Source organism: Sander vitreus, chromosome 3, assembly GCF_031162955.1.
Source record: "Sander vitreus isolate 19-12246 chromosome 3, sanVit1, whole genome shotgun sequence".
NCBI classification, from domain to species: domain Eukaryota; kingdom Metazoa; phylum Chordata; class Actinopteri; order Perciformes; family Percidae; genus Sander; species Sander vitreus.
Genome location: NC_135857.1, coordinates 5,022,001 through 5,045,207, shown reverse-complemented (window position 1 = coordinate 5,045,207; position 23,207 = coordinate 5,022,001). Strand labels below are relative to the sequence as shown.

General features: G+C 40.4%; 1 protein-coding gene across 2 annotated transcripts in view; it reads left to right on the top strand.

Annotated features, from left to right (window-relative positions):
* Nucleotides 1–23,207, top strand: part of cntn5 (contactin 5) — a 108,329-nt gene that overhangs the window by 62,281 nt on the left and 22,841 nt on the right. For both annotated transcript variants that reach the window (XM_078245801.1, XM_078245800.1), the window contains 7 exons: nt 954–1,135; nt 8,444–8,580; nt 8,743–8,872; nt 11,551–11,695; nt 17,677–17,804; nt 18,205–18,380; nt 22,480–22,600. In XM_078245801.1, the coding sequence (XP_078101927.1) occupies nt 954–1,135; nt 8,444–8,580; nt 8,743–8,872; nt 11,551–11,695; nt 17,677–17,804; nt 18,205–18,380; nt 22,480–22,600 (1,019 nt within the window). The remainder of the gene's footprint in view (nt 1–953; nt 1,136–8,443; nt 8,581–8,742; nt 8,873–11,550; nt 11,696–17,676; nt 17,805–18,204; nt 18,381–22,479; nt 22,601–23,207) is intronic.

Genomic DNA, 23,207 nt, shown 5'->3' with positions numbered 1-23,207 from the left:
GTTATCATACAAGAGCACTACTGATACTGGCCGCATAGTCAGACATCTCTCTCTCTCTCTGCATGTGCAAGTCATCTATCATACGGATCTATAGAGCAATCCATAAATAAACCGGGATGGAAGACATTGCTTGAAGGCTAATCATAAAACTTGCTGTGGCTGTTTATAGCCTGATTTGAATCTTGTCCCTGTCCCTCTGAAAGCCGGGCTCTAATGTGCGGGTCGTTTGGTACGGTAAATATATCATGAGTGGTCAAAAGGTCAGCGATTCACATGACGAGCAGAGCCGACATTAAATACTCATCATGGTGTCAATACCTAATTACAAACGGAGGACTTCTGGTGTCTGCAGCTCAATGTCTGTTACAGCAAGATGTTATCATTTAAAGTCTCTCATTGTTTGGCAAAAATTAATTATTTTTTATTATTGAATAATCTAATGGTTTTTTTTCTCCAATTAATCATGTAGTCAAGAAAGGAATGTGAAAATGCCCACAACAATTTCCCAAAGCCTACCGTGATGTATTCAGATTAGTAAAGTTTTTTTTACTCAAAAGAACTCTGGTAACTTAATAAATAAATAAATAAATTGATAGAGCATGAGGAATGAGTTGAACCTATAACCTGACATGCAATATATGAAAGAGACTTTAATTGTATTCTCCCACATATGCAGACTAGAGAATCTATAAGGGTATCTTTTTAAAATTGATTCGACATGAAGGTATATGAAAACATCCGTAGTCATTTTAATTATTATTACGAGATGAGGTCATTGTAAGATTACAGATTCATCATGAGTACATTTATCTTCCTTAATGAGACTGTTCTTTTAAAGAAAACAAAATTATTATTAATAGTAAATTGCATCATTGCAGCTCACATCCTATACTGCTTGCTCGTATGTAACACTGTACTGTTGAGTATATCATTCCACTCTTCCATCCTCACAGTCCAGTGCCAACAATCACATGGAGGAAGATAAATGGCAACATCCCCAAAAAAGCAAGACTTCGGAAGTCCCAGGCTGTGCTGGAAATTCCCAACATTCAACTGGAGGACTCGGGAACTTACGAATGCAAAGCTGAGAATCCAAGAGGAGGCACTGCTTTCAAAGGACACCTACAGGTCTACAGTGAGTCTGAGCATGCTCTTATTCTCTGTGTATTTGTTAATCTTTCTATCCATTGTTCAGCGATCAAAGATTATATAGGAGTACAAGTGTTGATGCGTAGTATTCCAGGTAGGGATGTACGATGTGAGGAAAAATGTGCAATAATGTTGTTGAATATCGCAATAACAATTTAATGTGCAGCCCCAATTCCAGGAATATTGGTCCAGGCCATATGTTTGGCCAATTGTTTAGCAAGTGTTGATAAGACCTCTATGTCCAGATAGAGGTCTTACCAACACTTGCTAAACAATTCAACTTTTCAAGCTATTTTGCTTGTTCTTCACAGTTTCCAAGTATTTTTCATGATGTAATCTTTGCTAGTTACAATATTCTCAATTTGAGTCTTAGTCCCTGTGAATTTTCCTAACAGTCCAAGGACTAATTATACACACATGGTGTATATGTTCATCACCTCAACGAATGAGCGGTTTCTTTTAGTATGAATCTCTTAAACCAGACGTGTTTTGTTCCAAAATGTTCTGAACTATGTCTGCCAGTTGTTATAATAGACTGTTGTGGTTGTTCTTTGTCTTTTGTCATTATTATTATTGTTTTCTCTAGTAGTTACATCCATGCCTTTGGTCAGTCTGTCTCGAATTGTTTTTGTCGCTTCAAAAACAAGTTAAATGAACATTTTGGAATTATCTAAGAGTAAGTTTAAAAAAGTTTAAATTAGATAACACATTCATTTTAAGTTATTTGGAACAGAGGCGGCATCAGCCGATTTTGCCGGAGCTACAGCCCCGAATGTTTTATGAATAGCCTCGGATCTCTCGCTCGCTCTCTCTCTCTCTCTCTCTCTCTCTCTCTCTCTCTCTCTCTCTCTCTTTCTCTTTCTTTTTTTTACAAAAATAAGTATAATAGAATTAAAAAGCCCAAGAATGGCACATTCAAATTAAGAAGAAAAGTATTTTCCAACACACTTGCAGTTCTTACTTCTTTTTTTTTTTTCACTCATGGTAAAACTATATCTTTGTTCAGTTTATATTTTCCAAGGCGAATAGAATGGGCAGCTACGTGCGGGGTCCGTCTCTACGTGAGGAAAGTTGTGAAAGGTGCAATTTTCAGAGGAATCCTAGCCAAATCAGTCAAATACATTGACGCCATTAACACAAAGTTTAGGAGCGCAATACTAATGATTTAGTTTGAAGTTCCTGTGACATGACGTCTACGGTTCAGACTCAAACACACGGAGCTCTGAAGCAGACCAGTGCGTCGCATAGTGTCCACTCTCGCTGTAAAAAGCTGTGCAGCTTCAGGTTTATGGATGCGCTCTGCTGTCGACATGCTGTGGCAGATGTGACGCGTTTGTGCTCGGTGTATTTCTGCAGTAGTTTCGGTTTTCCACCTAGCAGTAGGTAGGTGGGAAAGCAGTAGAGCAGCGTGCAGCCACTTCCCTAAATTCGCATTCAGAGACCAGAGACCCAAACGGGGCTCTGTGCCTGTCAGACGGTCTGAGATCTACCTTATCAGCAGAGCAATCACGTAATGCACAGCAGACTATGGTGCAGGTAGATTATTTTCTGAAATATAGTGACTTTATTCTTGTAATAGCCTATTATTACTTTATTTTTCACCCAATAGCACGACTCCAACACCAACACCAAATCTCAGAGAACACAGATGGGATGAGTTATATTTTCAATGTGCGCAAAGTTTTGAGTTATGAGCAGAAACCTTGCTCAAACATCTGAAATATTACAGTCCAGGGGTTTATTAATAAATTAAAATGAATAATATATCATTGAGGTGAATAATTGTCATATGCACATTTAAGGAGGTTACTTCCCCAACAAAAGACGCAAAAGAGCAGGGAGGAGTAAATTATGCCTAGGCTACATGTGTGCTGACTCAGATTTTAGAAAAGTTGATCCAAAGGAGAATAAATAGTTGAAAGCAATACAGAATGCCTGAGAGCCTTACTGCAATATTTTCCATTATGTTTTTATATTTGGATCGTAATCTATGTTTCCCTTTACATAAAGATATTTCCAGCATACTGATTCAGAAAAAGGTAGAAATAGGTGTATAAAAATTCACCGGAATGCAGGAAATGAAGTGTTTAATGCTCAAAATTTTCTGGGGGTTGACCCCCCCCCCCCCCTCCCCCCATCCTAAGTCACCACACACATATGGAAACAAAACCTTGGCCTTTGGGTTGGCAGGCCAGTTATGATTAGGCTAAATGTTGGCGCCATCTAAATTACATCTACAAACTGGCCAGCTGAAATGAACATACACTGGCTATTAACAAGCTGGGCAAGCCAATCGCCGTTTTGCACTGCATTCAGTTTATTTAAATGGGTCCGGGTTAAGCCCCGAACCTCCTAGAAACGCCCCTGATTGGGAATATCAGTAATTAGGACCAAGCCTTCTTGATTGATCTAGTCTCACATTGTAATGTTTTCAGTTTACATCTAATGCAGGTCTACACTATAATTATTTATTGTACTACCGCTAAACGTATCAAGTAAAACATTGAGTTTTGTATGAACTGAGATAAGATATTAGACCTCACTTAAAGTGCCCATATTATGAAAAAAACACTTTCTGGGATTTGGGGTGTTCTTTTGTGTCTCTGGTGCTTCCACACGCATACAAACTTTGAAAAAAATCCAGCCATGCTGTTTTGAGTGAGATACGGTTACTGAATGTGTCCTGCCTTCAGTCTCCGGGTGAGCTGTTCAAAATCGGCACGGCAACCGTTTGCTCGTAGCGTTAGCGTTAGCATGCTACCTCGTTCTCAATAGCAAAGCACTGCTACAACACACAAGTTCACCATAATCTACAAAAGAACTACTTACATGTGCGCCCTCATTTAGAAGTCTCCCAGCTAATCCTGCCTTGTAACTGACCGAAGTTGGAGAAACAGCCTTTCTTTTACTGTCTATGGAGCTAGCTAGCTGACATGATCTACATCTGAGCTACTGCGCATGTGCGAGTGCAATCAAAGATAGTACAGAAGAAGACGAAAAGAGGTCTCACTCTGTAGTTAAACAGAGACCAGCTGAAAAGAGGATCTGCAGCAGTGAGAGAGAGCTGTGCAGTACAACAAAAATATGGTGTTTTTTGTAAATTAAACCATGTTAACCTATTCTGGTACAACCTTAAAATACAATTATGAACCTGAAAATGAGCATAATATGGGCGCTTTAAAGAACAGTTTCTAGTTTTCTAACCACAGAGAGGTACTAGTAAGCGGGCTGAATTACTACCTTTGCCCATCCTCTCTCTCTCTCTGTGCCGTGTGCACAGCACTAAGATAATGGACTGTCTCAGCCTTGGTAGGACACATTTCCAAGGCCATGCGCTTCTTGGCAACCTCCATTCTGTTGACATCACAAGGAGAATAGGGAGCTAATTTGTAGCAGCCTCACGCTAAATGTAATTTACACTGGTCAGCTTGAAGTTTGAACTCGCATTGTGAGGGAGACCTTCCTGACCATAATCATTCAGTCAAACCACACACAAAAAGGTATTCTACCGAAGGTGCCATACAAAAAGAATAGCACAGAACGTGCTTGGCATGTGACTGTAGGAGAAGCAGCTCAGAGAGGAGTTTCCTCCTCTCTGCACACACTGTACAAGTAATACACCACTATGCAGTGTACACCATTGGGTCTTGAAAGGTGTGATATACTATACACTAATCAGGATAAAAAATGATTTGTGTAATTGTTATAGTTAAAAGAAAACAAAGATAAAGCAAAAATGTATCAGAAATCTATGTGGAAGCTTTGTCTAAATGAAAAGAAATCACATCAGTAGGGGTGTCAGAGCCAGTATTCCTTCTGGGCTCTGTGCATTCTACCAATTTGTACTAATTTATCACATTGACAATATACTAATATCATTTCATTATCAAAAACTATTTAATTTGTCCCAAAAGAAATTAACAAATGGGTTATTAAGTTCTTGTTGCACATGTTAAAATATTATTGAAGTTTTAGTATTGCAACTTTATTACAACATACAACAATTGATGTTGACATTTGCATGTATAAATGTCCCATTTGAGCCTGAAAGCATTTTAGAACAAAAAGTATAATTTAAAGGAGATTAAAATAAAATGGGAAAAGGCTTGGGTTAGTGATTGAGATTCCTTCCTTTACACACAACTGGCAGAATGATCCAGCTCCAGTAAAAGGCCCTTGTAAATTTGATATCTTTGTAAATGTACACGGAAATGCCCAACTATATGCAGTATAAGAAAGAGACATGCATACAGCCTATACAGTGCTCAGATCTTGAGTTGAGACAGATTCATTGAAGAATGTGGAGTTGGACAGGGAATGTCGATGTAGCCTTGGAAACACAAGCAAGTAGGCTAAGGAGAAAAAAAGAAAAGAAGAAAAGCTCCATGGTTAAGGCCCCCCTAGGAATGGCAGTTGCCTAGTTTGTCTACGCCATGGGCCAGCTATGCAATGCTGGGAAAAAACATAAACGTGATCCACTCTTGAAGAGGACAAGGAGAACAATGCAACCCCTCCATCAGTGAAAATCTCCACGGCATTTTCTGTGATATGCAAAAGAATATTAATAATTTAATCAAACTTACTGAATGGGTTGCTCCTAGGGCTGGGCGATATGGAGAAAATCAAATATCACGATATTTTTTACCAAATACCTCAATATCGATACTGCAACGATATTGTAGTGTTGACTATTGGTGCTTTCACAAAATATTTACACAATGAGATTTTTGATAATCATCAGGAATGTGGATATAATGACTAAGTGGGTAAAGGCAAATAATAGGACAGTTACCACAGTCTGGTAAGTTCAGAAAATGACATCACTTTACTGTAATGCAGCCTTTAAAACCTGGAAAAGACAACACTTTTGCCATATTACGATATCCAAAATCTAAGACGATATTTTGTTTGGTTGTTTGTTGGTTTGTGTTTTTATTGTGGAAAAACTGCTGCTGTAACAAGTGAATTTCCCCATTGTGGGATGAATAAAGTATTATCTAATGTCTAATCTAATATCTAGTCTGATATCACGATATCGATATAATATCAATATATTGCCCAGCTCTAGTTTCTCGTCTCAAAAGTATTTGTCTGGTTGGTGGTGCTTATTGGTCTGGACCAATGGGTGCTGCATACTTCATCCAGGTCTCAGAAACCGTACACCATTTTAAACCTTCCCCCTTTTGTCTTTGATGTCTGCCGGTGAGCCAGCACCTCATTAGAAAAGGTGTGCATGTTCCTTCAGTTCTCCAGGGTTAAAGAGCATAACAGAGGAGAAGATGTCATATTACTGGCTACAATGAGTGATTTATAAAGTATCTCTGTTAAGTGCAAAGGTACAGGAGCAATGAAAGTCAGTGTTTCAGGGGTGGATTTCAAGGAGGTTTATGTAAAGTGACAAGCATCAAAATACTGTAAAGAACAATGAAAACCAAATGTGCGATATAAAAAGGCAGCACCAGGGGTTGATGCATACTGTAGACTGTATAAGTGAAGCCAAAACTAGTGATGGTCAAATGAAGCTTCGCGAATCACTGTCTTTATTTTCTGAGTTCACTAGATGGCGCTCTCTGTTCAAAGAAAAAGGTTAAAGGAATGGCAATTCAGTGTGTTTTCAACCCTTTGTTGAACAGAGAGCGCCATCTAGTGAGCTCAGAAAATAAAGACAGTGGTTCGCGAGGCTTCATTTGACCATCACTAGTAGGGCTGAACGATTAATTGCATTTGCGATAATATCGCGATATGTTAAGACGCGATTTCCTAATCGCAAAGGCTGCGATTTGGTCACGTGACTCGCACGAGCAAATCAGTCTCCACCCGCAGAGAAAGCATCAACTTAGCACGCTAACGCTATGCCGTACCTTGAGCAGATTTCTGTCATTCAAACAACTCTGAGTTGTAGTTTAAAACTTTTACAGCCATTTTAATAAAATGAAGGTTTTTATTCGGGCTCGAATCCATACATGCAGTTAATGGATACAGGCACGCAGAACTGTTAGCTCTAGTCCAAGTCTAGCGTTAGCTCCAGTTAGCTAGCTCCGTTATAAAGATATGGAGTGGAGGAGACTGCCACGGGGAGGGGTAACAACCTGACTCTAATAAATGACGTTCGGGGAGCTTTCACAGCAGCGTGGCCGCGTTGTTTCAATGGTTTTATTAGTACAGTTAATCCCACAGCAAGACCAGCAGCAGCATGCTACTGCTAACGTAACGATAGCCTCTCTGTCTCTGAGTGTGAATGCAATGTTGACGCTGTCATGCACACGGCACACAGCTTCATGAGGGGAGGGAGGCGCTGGAGGCAGCTCATCTGTGTGCGATACAAGACATAAGTACAACAAAGGTTTCCTGTATGTAATACACACAACACAAGTTATCACCACTGGAGCAATCTCTAAAAACAAAACAAAGTACTACGTTTCATGTGCAAATGAAGCTGAGTTATTGCACATGGGACAAAGGAGTTTTTACCCCTATTGGTCTTGAACCGAGGTACTCTAAATCTGCGACCTGAGGGGAGTATTATAAACTCAGAGTGAAGGGGGTGGTTTGTGCAGTCTAATGTAGACCGAGCCTTGCGGAGTACTTGCTGGTCAAAGATAACCATCAAGGGGGACTGTGGGAAACCTATCACCTTACCTGCCACCTTTACAATATGGCTGAGGTGGTTTTTGTCCCTGATATTCAGGTTACCGTTAAGTGTGGTAAAGCCACATATTTGTTTTTTATATTTCTGCAATCTGCACTTTAGTTTGTGTGATTTGTTTCTTACTTTCATATGAATGTTTACACCAGGCGGTCAGTGCTCAATATACTACTGGGACTGAAGTAGTTAAATAAAAGATGTCATTCATATAAATTCATGCATCACTTGATTTCATCATCACATACAGGCCTGGCCTCCAGGGAAGAATAGTTTGTTTAATCTATCTAATCTTGTGGTGTTCATACTATACAATGATTTATTGCTTGTCTTGCACACAAACGAGGCACAAAAAAGGGTTTAAACACAATGCCAAAGTTTATTTTTGAATTGTTTTTATAAAAACCAATAACACATAGGCAACTCTTTCTTTTTAAGTATGTCTACCATATTTTTGTTCTTTGGGGACTATATCATTGAGGGATTACAAAAAAATGCTTTAGTACATTACATCCACTGTCTTAAATACAACTTCCTACATTGTGTATTGATGGTGTGTTTGTGCATGCCTGTTGTGAGGTGATCATACTTGTGCCTTGTGTGTGTTTCAAGGATATATTGTTCTAAATCTTTTTTCTTTCTATCTTCAAGCCCTCCCTCAGTGGGTCAGAATGATTAATGATACTCAGATGGATAGCGGAGAGAAGCTCCAATGGGAGTGCAAGGCCATGGGGAGGCCCCGGCCCACCTATCACTGGCTTCGTAATGGTTTGCCCTTGACATCCCAGGTACCTCCCTTACTACACAGCACCCTCTCCTTTCGTTGAGTGTACCACGAAACATCTGAATTATTCCTATGAAACTACACGTCCACTATATGCAGCATTCATCATGTGTAGTATATCTATTTTTCGATATGATGTAACTTAATGCTTTTCTTCTTGTTACAGGGTCGAGTTGAAATAGTGAATGGAGAACTGACCATTCACAAAGTGCAGCAGACGGACTCAGGAATGTACCAGTGTGTTGCAGGAAATAAATATGGGACCATCTACAATAATGCTGAACTCAAGATTTTAGGTAGTTAATGTACACCTTTGATTTCTAATATAGATTGCACAACACACGGCATTAAAAGAAACGTGTGTGATTTTTACAAGGCAACTACTGGCCAAGCATATTTCTTGATACTCTGCAAAGAACAGAATGGCAGACTGAGTATTGGCATCTGCATAAAGTACCAGATGATAGGTAAGGGAGATTGAAATGCAAGTGGGGAACGCTGAACTGTGAGATGTGCTGATTGCCAATCAATGGCCCCTGATTTAATCCAGGCAGTGGACAGCATGAATAAAAGAAGGGCCCTTATGGTTATATTCAATGAGGTTGTCTGCACGTATCAAGTTGAGGAGAGTCTTGAACAGTTCTCCGTTATCCGGGGAGAATGAAAAGCAATGACTTGTAGGTATATATTTATACTAATGGGAGCAAACACTAGAAGAAAGACATCAATGGTCTCTGTGATGGAGTTTAATGACTCCATTAGGCTCTATCATTTGTCATCAAAGCACAGCCTATATCGCAATCCTCATTACTTAGGAAAAACAAAGCTTCACTTTGGGCAGGACCTGCATCAGGTATTTATGAGTATGTTATCATTTCATAATCAATTATAATTATCAGTAACTAACACATTGTACAATGTCTTCATTATTTTAAGCAAGATTTTGTATCCATTTTTTGTAAATAGCAAAACAGGAGTCCCATGCATTTAAAGGATGCTGTGCTCTTCAGACTTGCATGTAAGGCTTCAGGCTAAAAACATAACAGTGGTACTGAAAGGCTGTCCACTATTCTGTGTTGCACTATTTTCTCCTTGTCATCTTCTATACTGGGATACATCTCGTGACACTCATTCCCCTTTTCGTGTTTCCCAGAGGGACAGTTTGATTTACTGTCTGCGTTACATGCCCTTTTTTGAAGGGGAAACTGTGGCATTTTGAAAATCTTATTGCAAATGGACAAAGTTTTTTTGTCCAAAATCTATCACCGTTTGTCCCTAACCATCATTTTTAAATCTGGGTGAAACAACCACTTTTAGTTGATTTAAATTCACTGGGTTGTCTGCAAGAGTGAGAAGTTTAGTTAGATTTTAATAAGCTTTATGTGAGCTGATGAGGAAGTGCTTTTGCCTTCCTTAGAGTCACAGTCACAATGAAGATATTTGGAAGCTGGTGATGAATGTTTTCATAACCACACCCCCCAGACATGTCTTCCAAGTGACCTGTGCTCTGTGGAGCTGTCCACAAGGAAACACTATCAGGACAGATTACATGGCTAATAACAGCCTGCAGATGAGCGATCACTGGAGGCTACGTGGGGGCAGCGACTGCCCTCACGTCTGTGAACTTGTCCCAGATCCAGCTCTTCTGGGACGGTGGCGGGTGAAGCAATAAGGCTACTGCTGCCACCAGCTGCAGGCCTGCTCCTATTTTGATTAAAACAAATACACACAGCAACTGCTCTGTTTTCTGCTGCTTTTCATGTCTAGAGGGACCGCTGCCACTCAGGCAACTACTCAGCCTCAAAGACACAAGTGTTAGAGGGAGCGGGGTCAGCCTGTAGCTACAGATGGGATTGAATTGTCATTGTGTATAATGTCACCTATAAAGCATCTTTCAGGATTTGAATAATCACTGTTGACAGAGCCTTGCAGCTTTAGATGGCCTTGATGTGTAATGCAGCTGTATACCAGTACCACATCGTCTTCAGTGCCTGAGGCCTTATTTAGACCATTAGTGCCTAATTCATTCTCTTGAGTGAGCCATGATTGTATTTATTATTCACTCAGGCAGCCTGGTTAAATATGGGTTAAAACAATTTTCATAAAAGCAGTTCAAATCATCCAACCATGTCATCATTAACATTTTGACAACTATTTAGTATTTAGGCTGCACCACACAATGTATATTTATAGAACTTAGTGGATACTGAATTAGCACAGAATTAAGACAAAGTATGGTACATTGTGCAGTATATAAAAGCATATTTAGCCAATGTTTGTGTAGAAGCATGCTTTGGAATACTTAATGTGGGAAATCTAGTTATTTGTAACAAATTAGCATTTTGATCAAGCAGCGTTTTGAGTCATGACGTGTCAGTCTAAACCCTCTAGCATTCTTTAAATAATTACTTTGAAATGCCACAACTGAAGACATGTTACGAGAATTCAATGTATAAATGTATTACATTTGAACAACACACATTTAATTAAAACTACATTAAGAATGTTTTACCACTAGGGGACAGAAAAACAGACAAGCTAGTCAAGTTGTGCTGAGATGTTTCTTGCGCATTCAGCAGAAACAACATGAGAATCCTATTGGTTCCATTGTGCAGGTAGTATACAATTATCTTATGGTAGGCACAGCTACTCACATGTTTGTACAAGGCAGCATTGTTTTTGTTAGTTTGCTTGACGGAGAAAAATAAAAAGTGAATCATTTTCAGTTTAAGCCCTTTAACGTTATTCATTTGATTTAGTGTTTGATCTAAAGATCGATCAACGATTGTACGTATCTTACAAATGAAATACTGAACATTATGTCTTTGTACGTATCTCAACTGATTCAAAAAGGAGTTAACATGCTTGTTTTGACAAGAGCCAGACTTTGGAAATAATACATCACATGCGATATGAATATTAGTGTGTTTATTTATTTTGAAATGTTAAAATGTTGTGTGTCTGTCTTCCACAGCGTCGGCTCCTGTCTTTGTCCACAATCCCATACGGGTCATTGCCACACTTGGAAAAGATGTATCGCTAGAATGCAAACCCAGAGCATCGCCCAAACCCCGGGTAACATGGAAGAGCGGAGACAGAAGGATACAGCAAAGTAGAAGGTACAGCTGCAACTCTTTAGGGGCGTCATGAGTCACTCGCAAATAGAAGTGGCGTGTGTGTGTGTGTGTGTGTGTGTGTGTGTGTGTGTGTGTGTGTGTGTGTGTGTGTGTCAATTGGAATGCATTGTTATATGAAATAATAAAAGGACATTGATCAGTGTAAGGAAATTCTGCATTTGAACGCAGCTTGCGCGAGCCCCAAAGTAGCGCATGTGTGAGCACCTGGGTCCACAGACTAAGGTCATCATACCAAACCTCAGGCAGACTCTTACTTTTCAGCACAACATGATTATAACAACATATGCTGAGTTCATAGCAACATACTGCATATTGTGTTTTGGAAATGAAAGGAACATTTATCGATAACACGTCCAGATGGAAATGCACATGTTGGGCTAAATCAGTTCATTTAAGGGACTGGGGTTCGTGTCCCGTTTCAAAATAAAAGTCAAGGGGGAGTTTTTTTTTTTTCACTTTACGGAATAAACTTAACTACGTGACGTTAAGCGTCACGTGCGTAACCGGAAGTGAAGTCACATCTGATTTTAACCCATACCACGATCTTTTTCTTTACTTAACTAAGTACTTTTTTGTGCCTAAACAACCAAACTGCGACCGTTTCACAATGTTAATGTGTTTAAACCGTAACGTTCTCTGGTTTAGATATGAGGAGGGAAACGCTCCCATAGGTCGTATTAGAGGGTAGGAATAAACAACCCAAATTATCGAATGGTTTGGAGGACTTGTCTTGATGAAATAGCTGACGTGCTTCATCACATTAGTGGCATAAAGCTTTCGTCTTCATTGATTTGCAACATTGTCTACAATGGCCTAATATAACCAGACATTAAAGAGATGGATACATGCCTCGAACGAAATTATATAGTCTTTATAATTGTATAAAGACTTTAAAGTTTACCGTCATAACATCCATCTAATATCACTAAAGTCATGATCTGCCTTGAGCCCCTTACTGTGCATCCAACATAGCAATATGTTGCAGGGCATGTCTCAGTGTCTGGAATGACTTTTAGGAGGAATTAATTTTGGCAGTTATCACTGGGATAGATTGTGTCTTTGCAGACAGTGGTAGATTTACTGGAGCTCTGTGTTATAAATAGTGTCAGATTTTTATGTTTCCTCTGCACAGTTTAGAGAACAGAATATTATGAGAGAAAGTTAATTGCCATGTAAAATATGTATGAAGTCGTGAAAAGTTTGTCTCCCTCAATATCTTTATTTTGTTTTTCATCATAGTTTCAAGGCAAAACTTAAAATGTTATCATTCCAGCTCCGGCCCGTCAGGAATGGTATACATGTCTTGTTGTAACATATCACAGTTTCATTGCTGTAACTGAAATGAAGTGTCAGTACTAGAATAAAACACCTTAGGTACTTACAAAGCTCCAGAGACCCGTCCTCAGCCCCACCTCCTGCTCAGGGATGCTGACAATTTAGACCGTACAATTGCATTTGGAATTCACACGCAGTTTGATGCATCATCTTTCATGAGAAACACCTCTCCGTTGCACCTCGAGCGGCTGAGCGGTGCGAGGGTCCATCAATCAAACTGAGCGACACCGCTGAAATTATCAGTCACTGCTGAGCATCCCAAGTTTTGAGTGAGAGAACAGAACCTTTGTTTATCAGCCAAGATTCAGCGGCCTGTTCAACAGCAAGGGCAGCCAGCTGATTATCAGATCCTCAGTGTGTTGCTCCTTCAGACAGGCAGCGAGCGACAAACCTTCACGCCGCTAACAGGTGAATGGAAACAAGAGTCCTCAGGCATTGGTTTAACATGCTGATTTCAGGGTGCAAATATTTCATTTTCCATTAAAAGAATAATCCTCAACGCTAATTTTGGATGTCTGTATTCTATAAAAAGAGCTGGCCTCAGTAGAACTGATGGATGGGGGATAAGTTAGTGAGTGTGTTGCCCTAAAATGGTGATTAATGACCCTGGCATGTCTGGATCTGATAAAGCCTTTGAGGTATTTTGTCAAAGCCTCGCAAATCTATTTTTCGGTGTTGTTGGCGAACACCGCGGGTAGATTCATACCTGTCCGAACACCTTGATCTTGTTTTCATCTGACTTTAGATAAAGTCATGTCTTAAGAGGGCAGAACATTTTTCACAAACAGTATTGGCAAAGCAGTTAATTCCTCCCCTCTGAGTAATTTATCATTCACTATTAAAGGGATACTTTGCCAATATTCAACTAGCTTATATCATAATAATGTTGGTAGTATGTGTAAAATAATGTTAAAATTCCCTCCATCTTACAGTACCAGTGCCCAGATCTCCCTGCTCACAGGCCAGACAGAAAAGTGACGCATTTTGTTCTGCTGGCTCTAGGGCAGTTGCTGTAACTACAGACAGCTTACAGACACGTAGGGCCCTGTCTTGCACCCAGCGCAGCGTAAAGCCCGACGCAAGTGTCTTTGCTAGTTTAAGACCGACACAGTTGTCAATTTCCCCGTCCAGCGCCCAACATCGTTTAAATAGCAAAAGCACCTGTGCCCATCTGTGCGCCCATGTGCTGGTCTTACAGGGAGGTGGGTTCAGGTGCATTCTTGGTGTATTGCTATCTTGAGACAGCGGTCTCTCTCTCTTGCTCTCTCTCTCTCTCTCATTCTCTCTCTCTCTCTCTCTCTCTGTCTGTCTCTTTCTCTCTCTCTCTCTCTCTCTCTCTCTCTCTCTCTCTCTCTCTCTCTCGGTCTCTCTCTCTCTGTGTCTCTATCTCTCTCTGTGTGTCTCACTGTCTCTCTCTAGCTCTCTGTGTCTCTCTCTCTCTAGCTCTCTGTGTCTCTCTATCTCTTTGTGTGTGTCTCTCTCTGTGTGTCTCTCTCTCTATCTCTCTGTGTCTCTCTCTCTCTCTCCCTCTCTCTCTCTCTCTCTCTGTCTCTATCTCTGTGTCTCTCTCTCTCCCTATGTCTCTCTCTCTCTCTCTCTCTCTCTGTGTCTCTCTCTCGCTCTCTCTCTCTCTCTCTCTCGGTCGGTCTCTCTCTCTCTCGGTCGGTCTCTATCTCTCTGTGTCTCTCTCTCTCTCTCTCTCTCTCTCTCTCTCTCTCTGTCTCTCTATCTCTTTGTGTGTGTCTCTCTCTTTGTGTGTCTCTCTCTCTCTCTCTCTCTCTCTCTCTCTCTCTGTCTCTATCTCTGTGTCTCTCTCTCTCCCTATGTCTCTCTCTCTCTCTCAAACTCAGACCGAACTCAGATTAAACTGTAAAACTAGACAGTGCTGATCAAATATAAACCAAGATTATATTTCTGTGTATCAGTGTTTTAATACTCGAGATCTTCAAAAAGTGGTCTCAAAAGACCGCATTTTTACCTTCTTGTCTTGTCTCTGTCTCAGATAAAGAGGACTCAGGATTTTATTTCAAGACCACAACTGCCTTTTGATTATTTTATGAAGGCATGTCTCATGATACACTTATGGCAATAAAAGAGATGAATGAAGAAGAATCTTATTTGTTTTCTGTGGGTGCTTTTTATGGGAATGTGGATCTTTCAGATCGGCGTGAGGAGGGCCTATGGTTAGCATTTTCCACATTTTATCGTGGCATGCAGTGTGGGACTGGCCTGGGCTGATCTCTATTTCTCACCTAAACTGTTTTCAGAGACATTTTAGTGCACTGTTTGGCTGAAATACGAGAGTTAGTGAACAGGAAGTGGGCACCATACTGTTTGCTGTATTGCAAAACGAAGGCGACGAGAAGGCCGGCTAGTAACAAACAAATTGTTTGTTTCCAGCCGGCCGCCATTCTGTGTCACTACAGAAGAGTTCATCGAGCTCTCATTACATCACCCACCAGCAGGAGCGTTCATTGGTCCGGTTCTACTGTATATTGAGTTAATGAACTGGATAACAGTGTTCAGGGGGGGCAACTGGAGATCAAGGGTGATTTCTATCTAAAAAAAGGTGAAATAAGCATACGAGCCGTGCGTTTTCAGGTATTGGCCAGGGTGACTCCTGCAAAGATTTTCTGCCATTACCTATGGTAAAGTAAAGAGTTTATGGATAGAGAGACCTTCTATTCTTGGAAGAACAGGGGAGGAATCGAAACGGCTTCACGTTTATCTGGCATTGACAGCTGTGCTGACTTAATGAAGGTTCGTAATTAACATGGATTTCCGCTAATGTTCAGGGCTTTTGTCTCTTAAACAGAAAGTATTAATCCCATTAGTTTGAAACTATGTGAAAACCCACACACTCTTTGTTTAAGAGTCAGACAGTGCATAATTTGGCAATTTTTATAAAAACGTGTGAAATGTTTAAAAATGTATTATAGGTGACTGATTTCATGTGTAAATAATGTGCTTTCTGTAGCCGTCTATTTGGCTTCACCTCAGAAACCTTGCTTCAGATTGAAAAAATATGTTTTCAAATGCTATGTAGGTTTGCCGTGATCTTCTGATGATTCCTTTAAATTGGAAAAGGTTAAATTTATTTGCATATTCTGTATACCCAGCGGTCCCTATCTTGTCCTTTCTGCCTCGGTGTCCTTGTCGGATGTGAATTTCCTCCCTAATTTGAAAAATGTCTCGTGGCTGCAGATTGCTACTGAATTGTCTGTGTGTGGCAAGATTTGGTCACGCCTTTGTGAGTTTCTCTTTGCCAATTTCAATCACATTGCTTGTGACAAAAGAGAGAGCTTAGTGTTGCAAATATAAATGCCAAACAGTATGAATGAGGAAAAAAAAGACAAGAATACCTCATCATTTTGATTGGCTAAATATAGGTGATTTTTTAAATAATAAAGCATTGTAAATATTCATCCCACCTCTGTGAGCAATGCTGTAAATCAAACGTGATATGACTATTTAGATTTTGAATAAAAGGGGGTTTGCACTGGACACTGAGGGGAGAGCTGTGGCTCTACATAATTCCCAATACTATACTTTTATATGATTCCTGCTCTGCAGCCACCTGCTTCCAGTGCTGTTACATGCTATACTATCTGATGTAAAACACTTCATTCTCCAGCTGTTATTTACAAGTCAGAGCGAAATATTAATACCATACTGCTCGTGTCCTTTGGCTGGATAAAGGGGCTACTTATGAATGCATGCGCGCGTGGTGTTGTTTTTTCTCTCTATTACACTTGTGTTTCGCTGGAGGACAGCTCAGTGGTATGCACCATCTTGGTTTGACAGCTTCATTAAATGCAGCAATATTTAGGGTTTGTCAAGTGGATTCTCAGGAAGTTTATTTTGATGCAGAGGAACAACTAATCATAACATGTTTCTGTATCCAGTGTTATGTAGTGTTCTCCACAAACTGTATTCTGAAATCTTTCTTTAATGATTTTTAAATTACACTGTAATTACTCAAATGGCAGCCTATTGTTTTATTTCAAAGGCCCCAGATCAGATATAGTGCATCATTGTACTCAAATTGGAAGTTAGAGGACTACTGTCTTTCTTTGTTCTTGGCATCAATACATCACCCTTTTTTTCTTCTTTTTTTTTACTGAAAAACGTGTCCCCATTACCTTATCTGCAATAGCATCTGTGTTTTAATCCTTTTCAAGATAGTGCTAATTAGTGCTATCTGCAGATCAGATTCACTAAAACATTTAAATTGTTGATTGATCTTTACTGAAAAGGGTTTATTTTCATGTTCCCTTATTGAAGGTTACACAACAAACACAGACACTGTTCTTGACTTCACATCCCTCAGTCCACTGAGCTTTTTCGTAACGCAAACAACTTGCCATCAGACACTTTTTGTCCTTCAATTCAATGATAATAATGTTCTAGCTGTAAACACTTTTTTATATTTTTCATATTTTCCACTGGAATCTCTAGTGGATTATTTCAAAAATAGCTGAGCAGTTAATTTGATCTCATCCCAAGTGAGTATTGTTATTCTTGTAACCCGACACAACGACACACATATAACCTCATGCCTCAACTTGTAGAGCAATACATACATTTGTTTCTCATACCAGTATTGATTTTTGTGTCCTTTCTCGCAGGATTATGTTGTTACGGAACAATACTCTGAGAATTGTTAACTCCAGCCGAGCGGATGAGGGAAGCTATGTGTGCCGGGCAGAGAATCAGTTGGGCTCGGCAGAGATGACGGCCATACTGTGGGTAAAAGGTAAGTGATGCCCTGGGGGCATTTATTTTCTGCCAAATTAGCGGAAGTCGGCCACCAATAAACAGTCCCCAATGTCATTTCACCCCCCCCCCCACCTTTGCTCGGTTGCCAGGAAATTTATTGTGCTTGCTCAACCGTGAACTAACAGCTCTCACATTCAAGAATCATATTACAAGGTCACATTTTAACAGCGTAAAGACCTCTGTCTCACGGCTGCACTGTACACAGTCTAGACCAGAGCCAAGCAGGATATTTAGCCCACAAAGGTGAGTGTTTTTGCCAAAGTTAGGTTTTGGGCTTCTCACGATTGCTCTGGCAGTGATGCCACAGTCAGATGCAGCTGTTTGACACTAGCTTTTGGTTAGCCTGAGGTGACAGTGCAGCAGCTTTGTGCTTCCAGAGGCCATGCGTGTGGAGCTTAGCCCGAACAGAGTGGAAGTGACCGTGGGGGAGAGCGTGGTGCTGAGCTGCAAGGCAACACATGACACATCGCTGGACGTGGCTTTCCAGTGGTTCTTCAACCAGAAACCAATCAACTTTCAACAGGATGGCGGCCACTTTGAATACATCCAAACAGTAAGAGCAAGAGTAAGAGCAAAAGTAAGACTAAGAGTTAATGAATAATATTGGTTATGGTCCTATCTCTTTGTCTATCTACCTGTCTGTCCTTCTGTCCATCTGTCCGCCTGCCATCCATTGTGGCTCTATCTATCTGTCTATATAACTGTTTGCCTGGTAAGTGTAAATAGATGGCTGTTCTATCATTGAATTGACTCCTTGGCCATATGTGTTGATCTTGTGGATCAACCTATTGAAGTCAAAATAATTTTCCAGGGTTCGAGTTATAATCTGAGCTTTGTGGGGGACTCTAAAATAACGAACGTTGGGGGTGGAGATCAGTTAAAAAAATAGGGTTCGAAGTGCGTTCACGGCTTGCACACTCTCATCAGCAGGCGTACTCGGTGCAATATAATATATATAAAATAAAATAATATAATAATAATATAATCTTTTGGATTGTTTAAGCATATTTATCCCGTTAACGTAAATACATAAAAAACTAAACAAAATACATTGAAAAAATGCATTACTTGTTATTTTATTTTATTATTAGCGACCCCTACAGATGTATGATTTTACAGCTTTAATGGAAGCTCAGCTCCCACTGGCTCCCACGTAACTCGAACCCTGGTTGTTTCCATTTGCACTTTTCATATATTGATTTTAAATACACTTGTAATACATCCGTTCCGCTAAAGGTCAGACTACCTCAGATATTATCAAAGACATGCATTGAACCATATAATCATGTACATCAAAGTCTAGTCTATTGTTTTGAATTGCATCTGTGAAATTGTATCTTTTCATGAAAATGAAAACACAAATAGAGAATGACTCATACTGGCTTTGAAAGGTAATGAGGCTTGACACATACAATGACTTTGAATAAGAAATAGGAAGGAAAATAATGTCAAAGACAGTTGTGCTAACAATAAACCTAGAAATAGATATTTCTGTTAATGTGCATTATTGCTTTGGTAGACATGCAAGATCAAACGTCATCCTCATTAAATTAGGGTTTTTAAAAAACATGGATACAAATCCGTTCACAGCAACACACCAACTCATAATAGTCAGGCCCCTCCTGAATTGTACGAGCCTAATTGTACTCATGGACTACATTTACGTGCACATAATATTTCGTTTTTTGCCCTAATTCCGAAAAAGACGATAGTCCTACTAAGCTGTTTACATGGCTAATGAAAGTGAGTATTCCACTAATATTCCCGTTTACATGTAGCCGTGCAAAACAGGATTTTTTTCAGTGTTTACCAGCGGCGGCGGACTTGTTGTACTGTGCGAACACAGCGTCCCTCTTTTATTCCTTCAACCAGCTTCTTGAAAAGGTCGGCGTAGCGATGTTTGCGCATATCCAAAAACCTGTTGATATCCAAGTCTTTGATAATGTTTAAACGTAGCTGTGTTTCTCCTTCTTATCGGGTCGCCAGCCTTGCAAACTGTTGGTTGGTTTGTGTACAGAAACCATAACAACGCACAAGGCTAACCATAAGCCTGCAGTAAAACCCCCGATTGAGACGCATATTCCGAATGCGCTGTATGCATGTCCAAACAATGACTCTAAAACCTGAATAATACTGGAATATCCCACATGTCTTAATCGGAAAATGCTATATTCGGAAAAAGGCCTTATTTGGAATTTCCAACCGGAATATGCTCTTTACATGACCTGTATCAAATTCGGAATGTTGTCATATTCGGAATAATAGTGGAATATTGGTGTGCATGTAAACGTACTGAGTGTTTCTCTTGGTTTGCCTGTCTCTTTGACTTTAGTCATCTAAAATAGGTCAGAGATATGGGGTCAGGGATCCTCCGAGGGAGATGTCATATAAATTCACCCAGCCAAAAACTGAATCTACCCACACAAAGAGGCATTTAACATTTGCCTCCCTGCAAGGTCATGGTTGCATTGTTAACTTTGCCATCCCACCTTGACCTCTAAACCTTTCTTCTCCGTGCTGGACCGCTGCGGGCCTCCATGTTTTCGTGTGTTCCTTTTTTCCCTGGTTAATAATATTTGGTGTCCTAGGAGATTAAGATCGATGACGGTCAAACATAGAAAACATCGGAAAAGAATGTCACAGCGGGCACATTTAAATGGAGGACCCAAATGCAGGAGACCAGTAGGCAGGTTGATTGAACAAAAAGCAAGCTTTTTTAAAAACTGCTGGATTTAAAAAAACAGACAGGCAACAAAAGAATATCCAGATACACTAGAAGGACAACAAACTGGAGAAAACTACACACAGAAAGCCAGGAACAAACGCAGACAATCTGACACTGAACAAGAGAACACGTCTAATATACACAAATAATGCAGGGTGGTAACGAGGGACAGGTGACATGAGGAACCAGTGAAACACATCAGGGCGGGGCAGACAATCTAGGCGGGAAAACACACAAAGGCAAAATAAAACAGGAAACTAACAAAACCCAAACAAAACCCAGGATCAGGACAAAGTGTTACACTCTGTGGGCCCTATTTTAACGATCTGAAACGCTATGTATCAAACACCAAACGCAAGTAGCTTTGTGGGCGGATCTCGGGCGCTGTTGCTATTATACCGGCGGGATAAATGACTCTTGCGCCCGAAGCAAATCTAAAATGGGTTGGTCTGAAGTAGCTACAATACTCATAGGTGTGGTTTGGGCGTAACGTGCAATAAACCAATCAGAGCGTTATCTCACATTCCTTTTAAAAGCAGGCGCGCTTGTTCCATGGCGGATTGTTATTATCATGGCGGATTTGGTAGGCGCACGCTCTTAATACATCCATGGGCGCACGCCAGGAGCTGTTCACAGCCGAGGAGACCGACGTTTGCTATTGATTTTTCTTTTTGTCACAATGTAAATAAAGAAATGTCACAAAAACATACTTTCCGATGTTTTGGGCTCACTCTCACTGAATCACGAGGTTATGAATGCATGGTGATATTTTTGCAACGTTGTCTAACATTAGACTGAGATGACCTCACTATAGGCGATGCAGCTCTTCTGTCTCTCCTCTCCCGTGCTGCTGCTGGTGCATTTGGGTTAAGTGGCATCGACACATGCAGTTCAACATCACATCTCCTTAAGTCCTCTAATATTTCCTCATCTATGTCATCAACACATCCATGATTCATGGAAATGTTGTGTAAAACAAGGTCATATTTTTCCTTGTATTTATGTATGGTTTGCATAAATGGGAACTGCTGGGTCCGTGAGATGAGAGAAGCAAAGTGTATGCGCGGTGTGCACACTCTACATCACGGCCAAGCATGCGCCCTCAAATAGCATCTGAATAATGCGCCACTGACTTTAGACAAGGTTTTTCCTGGTCTGTGGCGGAACTGTTTTCTGAAACTGCAAAATAGCAGTAATTTTACCGACGTGAGTCTGTTGAGGGAAAAGTCCGCTGTGCATCGGGTGCAAAATAGGAATGATACATGCGTCGGTGTACCCATAGGGCCCTATGTGTTATACTGAATTGAAATAGTTTATTCTTTTTGATGTATCCCTTTTTAGATGCAAACATAAAAAAGACATTTCGAGTTACAACAAGCTTACTTTAGTTTTATATTTTTACAAAGCAGTATCTTATATTTCCCCTCTCCATAATACTCATTAGAAAATCATTAGTGACTGAACCATAAAATGAAGTTGAAAACAAATTTGCAAGAGAGTGGGGAGTCCTCTTTATGTCCCTATTCCTTTACCAACAGTGGATGTTAAAATCCCATCTGTCCTGATGTGTCCTCTGCTACTACCCATGCTCTGGAGAAAAAAAGTATTTGCAGTGACAATCCTTTACAGCCACAACAGATTCCTGGCTGATGCATGGTTTGTAATTTTAATCAGGTTTCGTGCTAAACAGCTGCCTGTAGACCTTGAATTATTCCCAGCCTTGCCTTAGGCGTTTCTCATTTCAACAGAGAGAAAATACGGCTAGCTGAAGAATGTAGCAGCAAGCAAGCACCTGAATTAAACAGGAATCTCTCAAGCCACATGAGCCTCTACAAGATGTAAAGCAATAACACTATTTCGTGTCAAGCACATTTACTGTGGGCTTGCTTAATACCTACTTTTTTATTCTTTTCTTTCCCAATTACAGCAGTCCTCCACAGTGGATCTGATGATTAGGAGCATTTTGTTGAAGCATGCTGGGAAGTATGGGTGCCGGGCCCAGACCAGTGCTGACACTGTGTTTGCAGAGGCGGAACTTCTGGTTCGAGGTGAGCTTGTTATGTGTGCCATTGCACCAGTACACTGTGATGTCGTGTACACTCTTTAGTGGAGGCAGTGACTCACTGTCGCCTTGAACTGAACCACTATGTTAATCTCATACCGAATTATTCGTCCAGTGGAAATGGACAGGAAGCCATCACCAACAATACTGTGAAATAATGTTTATAGTGTCTGTGAATGTAGGAAATTGACTCCAATTTGATTTAAGTGCAGCAGAAGTTTGCTCCTGGTGGAGACAATTACACAGCAACAATTTCAACACCCCCCTTTTGACCTTTACATCTTGCAATTTGTTGTGGTCACTGTGAGTATGGCTGTACAGGCGGTCTGTCTGCATGAATAAGTTTAATATGTGTTGAACAGATTGGCTGAAATGTCTAGTGATCAGATTCTGGGGCTGTTGAGTCTCGCATTGCCAGAGCTCTCTCCCCAGCGCTGTGGAGTAAGGTCCCGGCTGTTAACATTTCTTTAAACCAATCACAATCGTCTTGCGCGCCGCTAAGCTCCGGACACAGAGACGGTGGCTCTGCAAAATAGTCTCCGGAAGGAACTTGTTTTGGTGGAACCACATACAATATTAAATGAAGTTAACTG